The sequence below is a fragment of the Mandrillus leucophaeus genome, unplaced genomic scaffold, assembly GCF_000951045.1.
Source record: "Mandrillus leucophaeus isolate KB7577 unplaced genomic scaffold, Mleu.le_1.0 Scaffold180, whole genome shotgun sequence".
NCBI lineage: Eukaryota > Metazoa > Chordata > Mammalia > Primates > Cercopithecidae > Mandrillus > Mandrillus leucophaeus.
In genome coordinates this window covers 1,279,140-1,294,104 of record NW_012101810.1, presented here as the reverse complement: position 1 = coordinate 1,294,104, position 14,965 = coordinate 1,279,140, and the positions used below count along the sequence as shown (strand labels likewise).

Genomic DNA, 14,965 nt, shown 5'->3' with positions numbered 1-14,965 from the left:
TCTGTGATCTATTTTATTGTAAGAGATGATTCTGCTCCAATGTCCAGTTCTCCGGACCCCCTGTCTTTCAGAGACACCGGGCTCTCCCTTCCTGTTTTACTTCTCCATCAGCGGCTGAAATGCATTTTCCCCTCTCCTCACAAACGCCATTTTCTGGGGTGGCCAAGCCCACACCCCTGTTGCTTCCTAGGCCTGCTCTGTGGCTATAAAGGGAGAGAACACCCTGCTTGTGGGGGTTCTCCACGTCCAACCTCCAGCTGCAGCCGAGTGGCCGTGGGGCCTGCAGGAAAGAAGGCCGTGTACTCCCCACAGGTGACTCTTCCACCTCAGCTCAACCACAGCCACCTCCTGAGCCCATAAAGCTGAGGTTCTGGCCTCCCCAGTGACACACCCAGACTCTACAGACACCCAGTCAGGGGCGGCGGGCCTTATCCCAAAGCTGGGGCCACTCAATGAGGCTTCATCCTCTCCTGTTGCTTCTCCAGGTACCCAGAGAGTGAGCGTCTCCACGCAGGACAGTGCACGGCGGCTGACACCTGCAGGGACGCCCGCCGGACGAGCACGCGGAGGACCCTGGCCTCCACAGACGTGCCATGCCAGCGTGCGGAGCATCTGTTCCTCCCACTCTCTGCAGTTCACAAACCCAACCCAAACCACCACAGGTGCTCCTCGGGAGTTTCCTGTCTAACAAATGCTGGGCTCACTTCAGGGAGAATCACGCTTCTTTCTAAAGATGGATTCGCTGTTTAAAACAGAGCTCTGGGAGCCTTTTGGCAAATCTTGAAAGCTGCACGGTGCAGAGACATGGATGTGACTTCCCAAGCCTGGGGCATGGGCCTGGAGATGTACCCGGGCACCATGCAGCCTGCAGCCCCCAACACCACCTCCCCCGAGCTCAACCTGTCCCACCCGCTCCTGGGCGCTGCCGTGGTGAACGGGACAGGCGAGCTCTCAGAGCACCAGCAGTACGTGATCGGCCTGTTCCTCTCGTGCCTCTACACCATCTTCCTCTTCCCCATCGGCTTTGTGGGCAACATCCTGATCCTGGTGGTGAACATCAGCTTCCGGGAGAAGATGACCATCCCCGACCTGTACTTCATCAACCTGGCGGTGGCGGACCTCATCCTGGTGGCCGACTCCCTCATTGAGGTGTTCAACCTGCACGAGCAGTACTATGACATCGCCGTGCTGTGCACCTTCATGTCGCTGTTCCTGCAGGTCAACATGTACAGCAGCGTCTTCTTCCTCACCTGGATGAGCTTCGACCGCTACATCGCCCTGGCCAGGGCCATGCGCTGCAGCCTGTTCCGCACCAAGCACCACGCCCGGCTGAGCTGTGGCCTCATCTGGATGGCATCTGTGTCAGCCACGCTGGTGCCCTTCACCGCCGTGCACCTGCAGCACACCGACGAGGCCTGCTTCTGCTTCGCAGACGTCCGGGAGGTGCAGTGGCTCGAGGTCACGCTGGGCTTCATTGTGCCCTTCGCCATCATCGGCCTGTGCTACTCCCTCATTGTCCGGGTGCTGGTCAGGGCACACCGGCACCGCGGTCTGCGGCCCCGGCGGCAGAAGGCACTCCGCATGATCCTCGCGGTGGTGCTGGTCTTCTTCGTCTGCTGGCTGCCGGAGAACGTCTTCATCAGCGTGCACCTCCTGCAGCGGACGCAGCCCGGGGCCGCTCCCTGCAAGCAGTCTTTTCGCCATGCCCACCCGCTCACCGGCCACATTGTCAACCTCGCGGCCTTCTCCAACAGCTGCCTCAACCCCCTCATCTACAGCTTTCTCGGGGAGACCTTCAGGGAAAAGCTGAGGCTGTACATTGAGCAGAAAACAAACCTGCCGGCCCTGAACCGCTTCTGCCACGCCGCCCTGAAGGCCGTCATTCCAGACAGCACCGAGCAGTCGGACGTGAGGTTCAGCAGTGCCGTGTAGACGGCCTCGGCTGCACAGGCCCCGCCGGCGTGTGACTCGGGAGCTGCACGCACCTGGGTGGACACAAGGCACGGCCATGTCATGTCTCTAGACCGCTGTCAGACGTGGCTCCGGCTCCTCGGGGCCTCGCGAGAGTCACACTTGCCTGGTCACCCTGGGGCTGCTAAGGAAACCTCACGACTGGTCCTCCTTGACTCTGCACTCCTCACTCCTCACACAGAATTGCTACAATCCCAAAACGCTCGCCCCGCAGGGTCCAAAGGTCAGCGCTGACCAGCCTGTCGCCATGGTCCTCCCCATACACCCTGCCTGGCGCCATGGGAAACGCTTCCGACACCCTCGACCATGAACGTCACACGGAGAGGCCACTGCGGTGACGCAACTCAGTTACACGTACCCTAAAGCAAGTCTACCACTGTGGGGGAACTAACGCTGGAGACACAAGACGCTAGTGGGTCTCAGCTGGATGCTGCGGTGTGTCCTCTGCACCCACGGTCTGGAACACACGAGGTGTGAGCAAGCTGGCGCACCGCTGAGTTAAAGAGGAAAAGGAAAACACACGCTCTGATGCATGCCTGAGCACCCTCCATCTTCCAGGACGGCAGCAATGGCGCTGTGCGGCCTCGCCAGCCCTGCGAGGTCCTCGGCCCAGAGCAGCAGGAAGGGCCCTCCGTGGAACGCCCGGCCGGGGCAGCAGGAAGGGCCCTCCGCGGAGTGCCCAGCCCGTGGCAGCGGGAAGGTCCCACTGCTGTGCGTCTGCCGCCTGCTCTGAGGCGGTTCAGTCACTGCTTGTTGACATCGTCATGGCAATTGCACTCGTGGACTGGGACCGTGCGAGCTGCCATGTGGGCTAGTTGGGTGCCAGGACAATGAAATACTCCAGCACGTGTGGCTGACGAATTTGCTTCTACAGAAATAACAGCTGGGGACAACTGCGGTGATGATATAAAAACCTTCCCATAAAATGTAAGAAAAGCTGACGAGGCTGGCGATGTTCAGCCTTTGTCAATAAAACAGTCATGTGCAGATCCTTCCAGAGGCTCTGTCTTGGGGGTCTGCCAAGTGGGGTGAGATGTGGGGTGGGCATGAGGCTCTCGGGAGAATCCCTCCCCGCTCACAGAAAACACAGCCCTCCCCTGCCACCCCGAAAAGTCTCACAGGGCCAGCCTCTGAGTCCGGCCAGCCGGACCTACCCTGGCATTTCCAGGCTGTCCAAAATGCTGTGGGGGTACTTCCGTGTCATGCTCGGGCGCCATGACGAGCTTCCCGTGAATGTAGGAGGCAGGGCTCAGCCTTGTCCAGTAGCCTGTGCAACCTACAAAGCTGCCTTTCTAGCAGGCTCTCGGCCACGTGCAAGGCCCAAGCACTCTGCGGCACCCAGGCGGGAAGGTTCCTGCTCCTTCCAGCGCCGGGGCCGGATGCTGGCGTTGCTCCCCTCCTTCCCACCTCGCCCACCTGGCAGGAGCTGTCCCTGATGTTACCAAGGTGCACCTGCACCAGTGCCTGCGGCCCCCTCTTCACAGAAACCCATGCAGGGAGCCGGGATGCATGGGCGAAGGGAACGAGCCGCCTGCACTACCCCTTCACTTTTCTCGTGTTTGCGATTCTGTTCTGTCTAAAGCTGTGATACTGTTTTTTATTTGTGGTAACATAAAGTTTGATTTGCAAACATATGAAAGGAAAAGGCCAATTAAAGAAAACATCTGCAAAAGAGCAGGTGGTAAACGGATGCGGCACAACAAAGACTGAACGCAGCCACAGTGAACCCAGGAAACTCCCTCCCCTCCCGTCTGTGGGACACGAGGCTGTGTCGGTGGCTGTGCGCAGCCTGGGTCTCTCAGGTAGGTGGGGCCTGTATTCTCCATGACCCCAGCACCATGGTGCCGGGCTCCTCAGGAGAACAGTGCTTGGCCCAGACCGTGGCCTATAGGAGCAGCCTCTGTGCCCACTTCCATCAGGGTTGCTTTCCCCATAAATGCCCCGCCGGGAAGCCTGGGAACAAGGTGGCTCCCATGCACCAGCAGGTCTCATGGAAGTGGAGATTGCTGTGGGGTGGCCAACCCAGAAGCCAGGCTCACGCGTGGCACAGTCCTACAGAACACTGTGCGTGGCTTCGGCCACGACTCAGGCCTGGCGCACCCCCCCCGCCCCTCCAGAGCCTGCAAGTCGCCCCAGCTAAAGGGACACAGCCATCACACTGACAACCGTGCTCAGGAGCGCCTATACCCGTCGCACTGACAGCCGTGCTCGGGAGCTCCTTCCAGGCCCCAGGGACGGGGCTTGCCCTCCTCCCCAGGGATGCCCCCACTCAATGCTCAGGACAGCCAGGCAGCAGCCCCCAAAACCCCCCCACACCTGGGCGCTGTCTTTACAAGACGCATGCTTCAACAAAGCCCCTTTTGACTTCAGTGTTGCTGATGGGGAAAAACCATCCAAGTCCCAGAAAGCAGGTGGGGTGGACTCCTCATATCAGGCATTCCCCACACACAGTCCTGTTCACACAGCTTCCACAGGGCCAAGGGCAGACGCTTTAAAATACGCACACTAGAGACCCGGCATTTCTGACCTCCAGCTCTGACGAGCTGATGTGGGGAGACCTACACGGAACGTGCTCTGGTCCCTGCCCCTCACAGCAGCCCCGCAGGATGGGCACTGTCCCTGCCATGCCAAGGAGGCGCTAGAAGGGTCAGTCACTGCTCAAAGCCTTAAATGGTGGGTGACACAGCTGGGAATTCAGCCACGCTCCCCTGGCTCGAAGCCCACGGTCCTGCCCCCTCTGTAGCACTCGGCAACCCCTGGCGTCTAACTGGCAAAACCATGCCATGAAGAAATCATACAGAGCTGGGGGCCATGGGCATTGAGGGGTCACCCAAGGTCACCAGCCCATCCTCCTCTAAAGCCCGCTGTGCAGGAAGTGCAGGGATGGCAGCTAGGAGGGCTCCCCTAAGGCAATCTGGGAGGGAACTGCATCTGAACAGAGCCCCAGGCATATATTAGGGACGGGACTCAACTCTTTCCTCCACGTCAACCCACCACAGGGGACAGTGCTGACTCTGTGGCATCCTTCCCTCCCTGCCGCAGACACAGCAGGGACCCTGCTCCTTCCTGCCCTCACCAGACACCGCTGTGAGTGCGTGGAAGCGTCAGGCCGCCCTGCTACGCCACTCCTCTCCACCAGGTCTCTTCTGGGGACTTGTCCAAGGCTCTGGGTGGACAGAGCTGACACGCTGTCATCTAGCTGCCAGAAGCAGACTCTCAACCTGTGAAGCTGGCGGCGGCACTGCTCTGGGGACAGTCACAGGCGTGACAGGCACCCAGAAGCCAAGCCACGGGGCTGTGGTAAGGGCAGGTCCAACACTGAGGTCCCCACACAGTAGAGCCAGCCTTGGACCCTGGGCCCTGCAGTCCCTAACCTTGATAACCCAGAGCTGAGAGCTGTAGGACAGAGACCCACAGGCCGGGCAGGGACTCAGTGGGTGCCTCTGGCCCAGCCACACACGCCCTTCTCCAGCGCTTGCCTGGGAGCCAGGGCAAATGTAATTATTTTTGGCAGGCGAATGGTGAGATAAAATCAAGGCGTCTTAACTGCTCCGTTGTTTCCTGGTAACCCAACTCTCTTATACATAAGTGCTTTTTAAACTCCATAAAGAGCTCAAAAGTACGTAGCTGCAAGCATAGGAAAAACCCCCGCGTTAGCATTGAACATGACCTCATCGTTCTCTGTGCCTAACAATTGACTCTTGACCTCACGAGAGCGACAGGGCCTACCCGCCCTTCCCAGGCCCTGCACCTCCCACTGAGTGAGAAGCGGCAGCAGTGGGCTCACTAATGCTCCTGCGCCCATTACCTGAAGTCTTGGGGGGGCGGAGCCGGGGAGAGAACGACAAAGAAACCTTCTTCAGAGGGTGTTTCTGTGGCGGGGTGGGAAGCCGTTCCTAAGCCATCCTAGACGCCCCGCAAACTGGGCAATGAGGCAATGTGAGGAGGCTCCTGAAGCTGGGGCTCTCCCGGCAGAGGCGGGAGACAGAGCAGGCGAGAGGAGTCCATGGGAATAGGCCAGGGCTGAGGACAAGGCTTAACCTAGACATTTAAAGTAAGAAGCAGCACACAGACTATGCAAGTACACGCACACGTCTGTGTGTGCACATCCTGAGCGTGCTTGTGAGTACGTGTCTACAGTGTGTACATGTGTCTGAACACACACAGACACACGCTCACATGTTCCAAGCTCCATCTCTGCAGCCCTCCTGCACCAGGCCTGGCCCCAAACACTGCCACCCTCCAGAAGGGCCCAGGGCTTCAGGAGAAATGGCTGATTTGGGCCAGGGCAGGGAGAGACAAGATGAGCCTGAGACAGGTCATTCTGACGGAGGCAAGAAAGGATCCAAGAGCACGTCAGGTGACACCCAAAGGACACAGGATGTCCTCACCAAAGCTGGGACAGCGTGAGCAGTATGATGAGTAAGAAGAGACAACTGTGATAGGCCATGAAAAACAGGAGTCCGCAAGTCCACTCCAACAATGAACAGACCTAATATAATTTAAATAAAATGAATGAATCCATGAATAGAAAGAGTCTCACTTCTAATAAAGCGCTGGCTGGTAAAGTGGTTGGAAAAGCATCACTCTGCGGCTTAGAGAGGGAGACGGGGGCAGGTAAGAGCCACAAATGGAGGGCAAATCTCGGGGGACGGTGAGGTGCAGGGGACTGCAGAGCCTACCTGTCCCCCATGGACGGCTCATTAGTGCTTGGGGAAAGGTCACCACATAGCACAGACGGGACAGCCCCTCGCTGGGTGATCACATGGGCAGCGCCAACAAGGAGGCCGGTCCAGATGCAACACCCTGAGAAGGGTGCATCTCGTGCTGTAATCTAGGAACGCACAGCCTGAGTCTAATCGGGAGGGAATGTGAGATAAACAGGAAATGAGGATGGGGAACCAGCATGCATCAAAAATGCCCATGTGATAAAAGACAAAGGCAAAGCAACCGTCCCAAACTCAGAAAGAGGGAAGGAGATGTAACAGTTCAACGCAATACGGATCCTAGACAGGGTGCCCTACCAGAAGGAAAAATGTGTCGTGAAGGATTTTACAGGGTCAGTCGACAAGAGTGGAATACCCTGGGAGATAAAAGTGCTGCCTCAATGACCAATTTCCCGAGACTGGCAACCATGCTTCTTAGGAAGCCCACATTGGAGTGTGTGGAGGGAAGAGATAGGACTGCGCGAGTCACCCCCAAGAGTCTCCATGGGGGCAGGACGCACACAACAGGTGGGGTGGGTGCACAGCAAACGCACACAACAAACGTTACCCACTCCACGCCTACGGATCAGCCTCAAAGAACTGGAAACATGCATCCAAGCAAGCATTTGTTCGTGAACGTCCACAGCAGCACCGTCCACGAGAATCAACAGGTGGAAACAGCCCAGATGTCCATGAGCCGATAGATGGAGAAACAAAATCAGTCGATCCAACAGCAGAATATTACTCTGCCATGAAAAGGAACAAAGCGCAGACCAGGCTACAGCATGGTGGACCTGGAAACGCCACACTCAGGGAGATAAAGTCACGGTCAGGGAGATAAAGTAGACACGAGGGGAGAAGCCACGCTCAGTGAGGTAGAGCAGACACAAGTGGAGACACTACGCTCTGTGAGATAAAGCACACACAAGGAGCAGACATGAGTGGAAACGCCACGCTCAGTGAGATAAAGCAGACACGAGCACAATGTCCACTGCGTGCATCCGCCGACGTGAAACGTGCAGGGCAGACAGGTCCACAGGACAGAAGGCTGGGAAGTAGCTGCGGGACTGGGACAAGTTGGGGCTGGGGAGCCACTGCTGACGTGCATGGGGTTTCTTTGGGGGTGAAGAAAACGTTCTAGAATTAGATTGTGGCGATGGCTGCACAAGTCAGTGACTAGTACACACTTCAAAATGGTGGATTTCTGCTACGTAAATTACATCTCAGTAAAGCTGCCGTTGAGACCACAGTAACCACTCAAGCGCGAGGTTGTGTTCCTGCAGCCGGCCTTCCCTTCTTGGAGGCTTGCTGTCCTCTGCAGACCAATTCTGTCCCTCTGAAGCACAGGCCACCGTTGGGCAGTGCTGGCTAACGGCCGCCCCGTGCTGGTGGGCCACGGGGACGCCAGCCCCGCCCTGCACACACACTTCGTTAGCAGCCGCAAAACATTTCCTAGGAGCAGAAGGGTTTCTGCCATCTGGAATCCTAGATGCCATCCTCCAACATTTATTGAAAAGCTTCTAATTAAAGTTTTCTCTTCTCACTCACTGCCTGGTAACTCAAGCTTTATTTTCTTCTCCACAGTGGGAAACTCATTATCTGGGGTGTCTTTGGATGTGCTTTTAAATTAAAAATGGAGGAAAAGAACGTTAGTCAAAATTAAAGCTGAATTGACTGAGTCACTCTGGACTGCCTCATAAGGTGGAGATGCCAGCTCCGCCTCCCGCAGAGCTCGGTTGCCAGGGCCAGGTCAGGCTGCCCGGGTGTTGCCGCCTGACCTGCGCACAGATATGGCCACGTGAGGACACAAGCGGTTGTCTCATCTGCCGTGTGCTATGTGCAGACACTTTTCACTGGGCGATTTGCTCAGAACTCCAGAAGACAAGGGTACATCATTCAGGCCACGGTGCGGCAGAGGCACCTGACAGCGGCAACTCGGCCACGGCACACTCCCAGTGACGCTGTGCGGCAGACGCACCTGAGGGTGGGTTCGGAGTTCCGATCCGAGCTATGGAACCTGAGGATGGACAACTGGATAATACATTTCTCATCTAAGAGGAACATCTGAGCCCTCATCCCAGTTCTGTGCACCGCAGGCCAAATGGGAGGGAGAGCCTATGTTCTGGGTTAAATGAAGGTTGCCAGGTGGAGGGTGCTGAGTGGAAATGCTGTACATGCCACATGCCTTTTTCAAGGTGTGTTCCCCTATCCAGCTGGCCACCACGGCACCCGGCCCCATATGAGCCCCCAGTGGAGCGCCATGTGTCGTGTGCTGGCACGGGGCCTCTTCTCAGGCCTCCTTAGGCTGCTGCCAGCCCACTGGAGCCGACAGAGGCTGGGTGCCGCTGTTCGGGCCGCTGTTGCTCTTCTTGCTGGTGACCAATTCTCTGGGACAGAGTGGACACCAGAGGCAGGCAAAGCCACAGCTGTGGGTGCCACACGCAGGCTGCACAGACCAGGGACAGGTCTGAGTTCGGAGGCACCCGGCCCATCTCCGTGGCCGGAGCTTCTGTCTGAGCCTGGGGAGGAAAAGCCTCCACCTCGCTAAGAGGCGTCAGCTGGGGAGCCTGGGCCGTGCACCCTCCAGAAGCCGTGGCTGGAGACCTTCGCTCCTGGCTGCCTTCCTGGCTCTCTGGCAGGTGGGGAGTCGGCTGACCCAGCTCTACCGGAAACAAAGTGGGGGCTGGGGGAGGGGCTGTCTGTGAAACGTCCCCGGCCAGAGCCCCTCACTGTCCCCTCTGCCTCCCGGGCTCCCGGACTCCACTGTGGGTTCTTATGGTAAAAACCCCTTTCTGAGCACTTTATCCATCTCGCCCACAGGCACAGACAACACCCCGAAAGGAGAGCTGTGCCTACGATCCATCAGCAAGTACCCCGGGAATGGCTGAGGGGCAGAGATACGGGAGGCCCCAGATGCAGGCACAGAGCCTAGTGCGCGGGGGATGGGCCAGGCAGTCCCTGCTCCTGGCCTAGGTGGGGTCTGCAAAGGCCCTTCCACCCCAGGCATGGCCCGTCAGGGAGGCTCAGGGTCCTCTCGGAAGGACACCGCCCGTTTCAGGCACATGGGCCCGGCAGTGTCATGTGTCTGGTGGCCCCTGAGGTGGCACTTGCACCACGAGGGCAGGCGTGTACGCGCGCATACTTCAGCAGACTCCGCTCCCGCACACGCCCAGGATGTGTTCCTGGGAAACGTCAGCTGCCGCAGTCGGTCGGTCTGAGGTCTGCCATTGTCCAGTGGGGGGAGGACGGAGCCTGGGAACAAGGGTTAAAAAGCCAGAGGAGCACAGAACAAAAGGCCCCAGAAGCTGGGGTGCTGCTGAGCCCGGGTACTGGGGTGGACTCCATCCGAAACTTACTGCCAGAAGTCAGCTGCTGGGAGTCCTGGAAGGGGCCCAGCTACTCTCGCAGCAGTTGCGTGCAGCATCGGACCAGGGGCTGGCTCTGTGGAACACGAGCATCTGCCGACTGAGCCTCTGAACAGGACACAGTGAGCGGCTCCTTACACAGAGCCCCTTCCTTCCTGCTCCTGCCCCTCCCGCGGCTGTTCCTGGACAACCTCTAGAGCTTGCCACCTTCAGCCTCCTGTCTGATTCTCACCGGGATCAGCCTTCGTGGGGCAGCCTGGGTTCCTTGAGGGGTGGACCGTCCCGTGTCCACCGGAGAGTCCCAGCACCAGGCCCTGTCCACAGCACACCTGCTGAAGGGCCACTCAGCACAGCCATGGCCACCTGAACTCCCGGCATCGGTACCCGGGCAGACGTCAGCTGCCCCAGGCAATCACAAGAAAGGAGCTGCACGTTGGGGGCACAGCACAAAGCCCTGCTTGGCCTCCAGAAAGCGAGGTTCGCTCCTGAGTCTTGGCTCGCAGGGGTCGCCCTCACCCTGTTCTCTGGTTCAAGAGGCAGTGGCCAAGCCGGCCGAGCCAGGAAGAAGCTGCAGTGCCTTGGCAGTGTGTGAAATGCAGAAGGTCTTGCCCACAGACGTCATCACAGCAGAGCCCTCTCCCCACCGGGACTGGGCAGCCTGTCCCCTGGCCACAGACCTGGCTTTGGACCACGTGCACCACTCACGTTGACCATCCAGAGCTACAGGCAACAGCCCGGTGCCAAGTGCAACCAGTCAGAAAAGAAAAACACACACAAAAAACGGCAAAACACAAACTCCATCCAAAGTCCACCCACAAGCAAAGTCAACCGCGTTACTCAGAGCTGCACGCACAGCACACGGCCCTAGAGAAAAGCGAGGAGCTGGGCCCAGCACGAGCGGAAGTTCCCTTCTCCACAGCGCGGTCCCACTAAAGCTGTGGGCCGCTGTTGATTTGTGTGTCTTACAATAAGAAGAGGAGGGGGAGAAGAAGGGAAAAGTCGGCGTCTGCAGCCACAATCGAGTTCTTCCGCTCACCCACGACTGTGAAGCTCACAGCTCCGGCCACGCTGGAGCTCAACACCAGGTCACTGTCACCTCCAGGGAATGGTCTTGCTTCTTCGGTAAAACCAAAGGGGTGTTTCAAACAATGCCCACCTTCCATTCACCTGTTTTTAAAACTTTTTTTTTTTTCTAGGCAGGAGTGGATGTTTATTAAAAAGCTTTAGGAGAGAAAGGAAGGTGCACTCGAAAGAGACCCCAGCGGGCGACCTGGAGAACAGGTGACCCACTGAACCACGATCCTGCGCCCCTTCCCGTGATTCTTCCCTGAGGGTGGGCCGCCCGTAGGCACAATGCCCACCTCACCCTTGGGAAGCAAGCACGTGTGGTGGGATTGGGAAGTTGCACACGGGCAAGAAAGCAGGCATGGCGTCAGTGACATCAGACACATAACCGGGAGCCTCAGTAAGAAAAAGGACAGCAGCTCTTCCTTGCTGCAAAATACAGTCAGGAGGAAAAAGCCCCACCCCCCGCAGCAGCTTGAACAGAAACATTGTGCGGGGAGGTGGGCACACCAGGGAGCAGGAAGAGACACCCTGCTTCTGTCTAGACCCTGACCCCTCACCTGTGACATGGAGCCCACCACATGTCTGACAGCAGACCTCTGTGGCGTGCGTGCTGGGGTCTGGACGGGGTCTCCTGGGCCCTCCTCCCTGGCAGCCTCGTCTGGGAGGCGCGGGTGCGGCCAGTTCACACATAAACGGTGCGGAATGCCACAGACCACAGGGGAAGGTGCTTACATGCTACCCAAACTAAACTTCCTTCCATGCCTGACTCTGTGGTAAAAGACAAGTGTCCACACTGGGCAAGGATGAAAGCTTCATCCCCTGGGCTGAGATTCTCCGGTGAAAGCGTCAAAGTGGAAGTGGCTACTGGAGAAAAACCCTCGCGCGGGAAGGCACAGTCATTCAGTTTCTTTGAGGAAAACCCCAGCTATCAGCTATTCATGCAACAGTCATGAGAATGACCTTACACCCCACAAACGCGCAGTCCTTTTGGCATATCTGCGGCTGGGGAGGCTGTCACCGCACAAATTGGCCCTTAAATGACCTTATACCCCACAGACACGCAGTCCTCTTGGCATATCTGCGGCTGGGGAGGCTGTCACCACACGAATTAGCCCTTATTTGTATTTCCATTTACCAAGTTCAACTGTATCAGGAGATATTTGCCAATGAAACTGCTAACAAAGTCAGACTTCCTGCTATAAAGCCCGACTTCAGAAATTCAGACCACACTTTCATTTATGACAGAATTTAAACAAAACAAACAGTGACAGTCCTCACCCTGCACAGGAGAGGGCTGTGCTCCGTCTCCCGCGCACTGTCGCATGGCATCTCTCTGGCCCCTGAGACGGGTCTGCGGTTGTCCCCACTTCACGGTGAGACACAGGCATGCCGAGGGCGCCCGACCTGGAACTAGCTTGGGGGTGGGCTCCTAAGGACCAGGCAGTGTGGAGAGCACCCGGTGGGGCAGGGGAGAGCAGGAAGGGTGGAAGGAACCCTGGCCTGAACGGCCCATAGCAGCGCTGCCCTGGCCCAGGGGGTAAGTTTCCACCACACTCCAGGCTCTGTGCTTTGGGGTCTCGGTGCCACCCAAGCACCAGCCCCGTGCTGGCACCCACCAGGCTCTGCCGTGGCACCCACAGGTTTCGGCCCCATCTGATTACCATCTCACTGCCAGGCGGGACCAAAGTGCCTGGATTGAGGTGGCAGCTCTGCTGAGTCCTGAACCATGGGCAGGGCTCTGTTAGGCCATAAAGGCCCTGGAGAGGGCCAACCCCAACTGTCAGCACTGAGGCCAGGGCCTCAACACTGGCTTTCATTGACCAGCCTTGAAAAGCATCATCCGCCATGCATGCAGTGGCCCGGGAGGCTGAGGCGGGAGGGTATGAGGCTGCAGTGAGCTATGATCATGCCTGTGAATAGTGACTGCACTCCCGCCTGGGAAACAGCAAGATCCATCTTTAATGCATTAACGTCATCTATGAGCAGCAGATGAAAACTCAGACACCTGACAGGCTGGTGGCTCCAAGGTGCTCGCACACCCTGACGCCTGCACGTCACCACCGCGGTGCCAGGCAAATCGAAGCGGAGCCTTTCTCCAGGTCAGTGCAACTGTGCTCCCGAGGGGCCTGCGCAGCTCACGGGGAAAGGCCACCCCGTGCCACTCAGAATTGCCAGGAGCGCAGCAAGTTTGAACTAGACACTGTTTATGCGCCTGACAGCAGGAGACGTGAGCCGGGTGCCTGGGAAAACCATCTTCAAAGCAACAACTGTTTTCCCAGCTGTGAATGCTCCGTCCTGGGAAATCTGCTCATACCACTACAAAAATAATTTTGAAAAGACTATACAAATATGCACCCTCATCTGTCCATTCTGGTACTTTAGACCCAAAACTGAAGAACTTTCTGGAGCACCCTGTCCACTTACCAGTGACTAATATTCTTTATAAACATGAGTGAATGTTATAATGAAATAAGCTTCCTTGAATAAATGTGGTTAGTTCACTCAACGGAGAACAATAAATTCAGAGGCTTCCTTTGAAGAGTCAGGAAGTGGAGATAATCACAGCAGAAGAGAGGGACAGACAGGAAGCCTAGGCTTTTGCACTCTCTATTTTCTTAACATGTATCGCAATTTTATAAAAGAAAAACAGTTGTCATGAAGGAAGACGCACTACAATCCTGGGTAAAAGGGCCGGGGTAGGAGCATGGACAAGCCACAGGCTCTGGGCACCTCTGGAACAAAATCTCACTTCAGCTTAAAATACCAAACGTATACCGTGACCAGCAATTTCAATATGGTGACCAAGTGACATGCCCCTTCCAACGCCAAGAAGACAACAGCCCCGGGAACAGCTTCAGTCAGGAGACCCAGGGTGCCGGCCTGGTTCTGCTGCCGGCTGTAGAACAGGCTTCCGAGCCTGAGGGTGACGCCCCAGCCTCTAAGAGCAGATGCCTGAGAACGACAGGGGCTGCCTCACAGGGTAGCCTGTGGTTATCTCAAAAGCAGCAAAGGAATCAATGAACTGTGAGATCCTGGTTGTTACTCACTCCACAAATTACTGTGGTGACACTACGTGCAAAACCAGGAGGCCAGCCATGCTTTTAAAAATACCTAAGAAAAAAAATTACAAGCATATAAAAATGTACCAAATATTTATCTTTCTCATTTTATTTATTTATTTTTTGAGATGAGGTCTTGCTCTGTTGCCCAGGTTGGAGGGCAGTGGTGTGATCTCAGCTCATTGCAACCTCCGCCTCCCAGGTTCAGGCAATTCTCCTGCCTCAGCCTCCCGAGTAGCTGAGATTACAGGTGCCCACCACCACGTCCGGCTAACATTTCTCTTTCTAAACGTTTCCATGTTTTCTGTATTTTTCATAATGGGTGTGTTTTACTTTTAAAAAGAGGAGGAAAAGGCTTTGTTTTTAAAATTAAATTAAGAATGATATTAAAAGACCATGTATAAATTGAATCCATGCTAAATGTTCGGCCACGTCAGAAAGACGCATCCATATCACAGGAACAGAGAGGAGCACGTGGAGGGGAGAGGGGAGAGGTGAAGGGGCAGAGGGAGGTGCTTTCCTTGCCAAACCTTTCCTTGTATGATTTCTATGCTCTTTATCTAGGACACGAATGGGAAATGGAAAGAGTTTCCAAGGCACGCACTGTGCAGATGCTGCGGAAGTAACTTCTCACTGCTCACCGCTCCCATCCTCGAGTCCCGCACGCTGCCCGGCCAAGCATTCTCAGGCTGTCGGGCTCTGCCAGCCATGTGGACTCCTCTTCACGTGCAGATGGCACCACCATCCCGCCCAACAGAGATGGCCACCTGGTCCCCGCACAGACCCCAACAGAGAC

General features: G+C 56.7%; 3 protein-coding genes across 5 annotated transcripts in view; 2 read left to right on the top strand and 1 right to left on the bottom strand.

Annotated features, from left to right (window-relative positions):
• Nucleotides 1-118, top strand: part of LOC105537874 (G-protein coupled estrogen receptor 1-like) — a 7,930-nt gene extending 7,812 nt beyond the window's left edge. The window contains exon 3 of the mRNA XM_011977575.1: nucleotides 72-118. Within this exon, the coding sequence (XP_011832965.1) occupies nucleotides 72-118 (47 nt within the window). The remainder of the gene's footprint in view (nucleotides 1-71) is intronic.
• Nucleotides 1-2,248, top strand: part of LOC105537862 (G-protein coupled estrogen receptor 1) — a 4,098-nt gene extending 1,850 nt beyond the window's left edge. For all 3 annotated transcript variants that reach the window (XM_011977563.1, XM_011977564.1, XM_011977562.1), the window contains one exon: nucleotides 486-2,248. In XM_011977563.1, the coding sequence (XP_011832953.1) occupies nucleotides 805-1,932 (1,128 nt within the window). In that variant the 5' untranslated portion in view covers nucleotides 486-804 and the 3' untranslated portion in view covers nucleotides 1,933-2,248. The remainder of the gene's footprint in view (nucleotides 1-485) is intronic.
• Nucleotides 1-14,965, bottom strand: part of LOC105537864 (chromosome unknown open reading frame, human C7orf50) — a 139,789-nt gene that overhangs the window by 91,778 nt on the left and 33,046 nt on the right. The gene's annotated exons all lie outside the window — the stretch shown is intronic.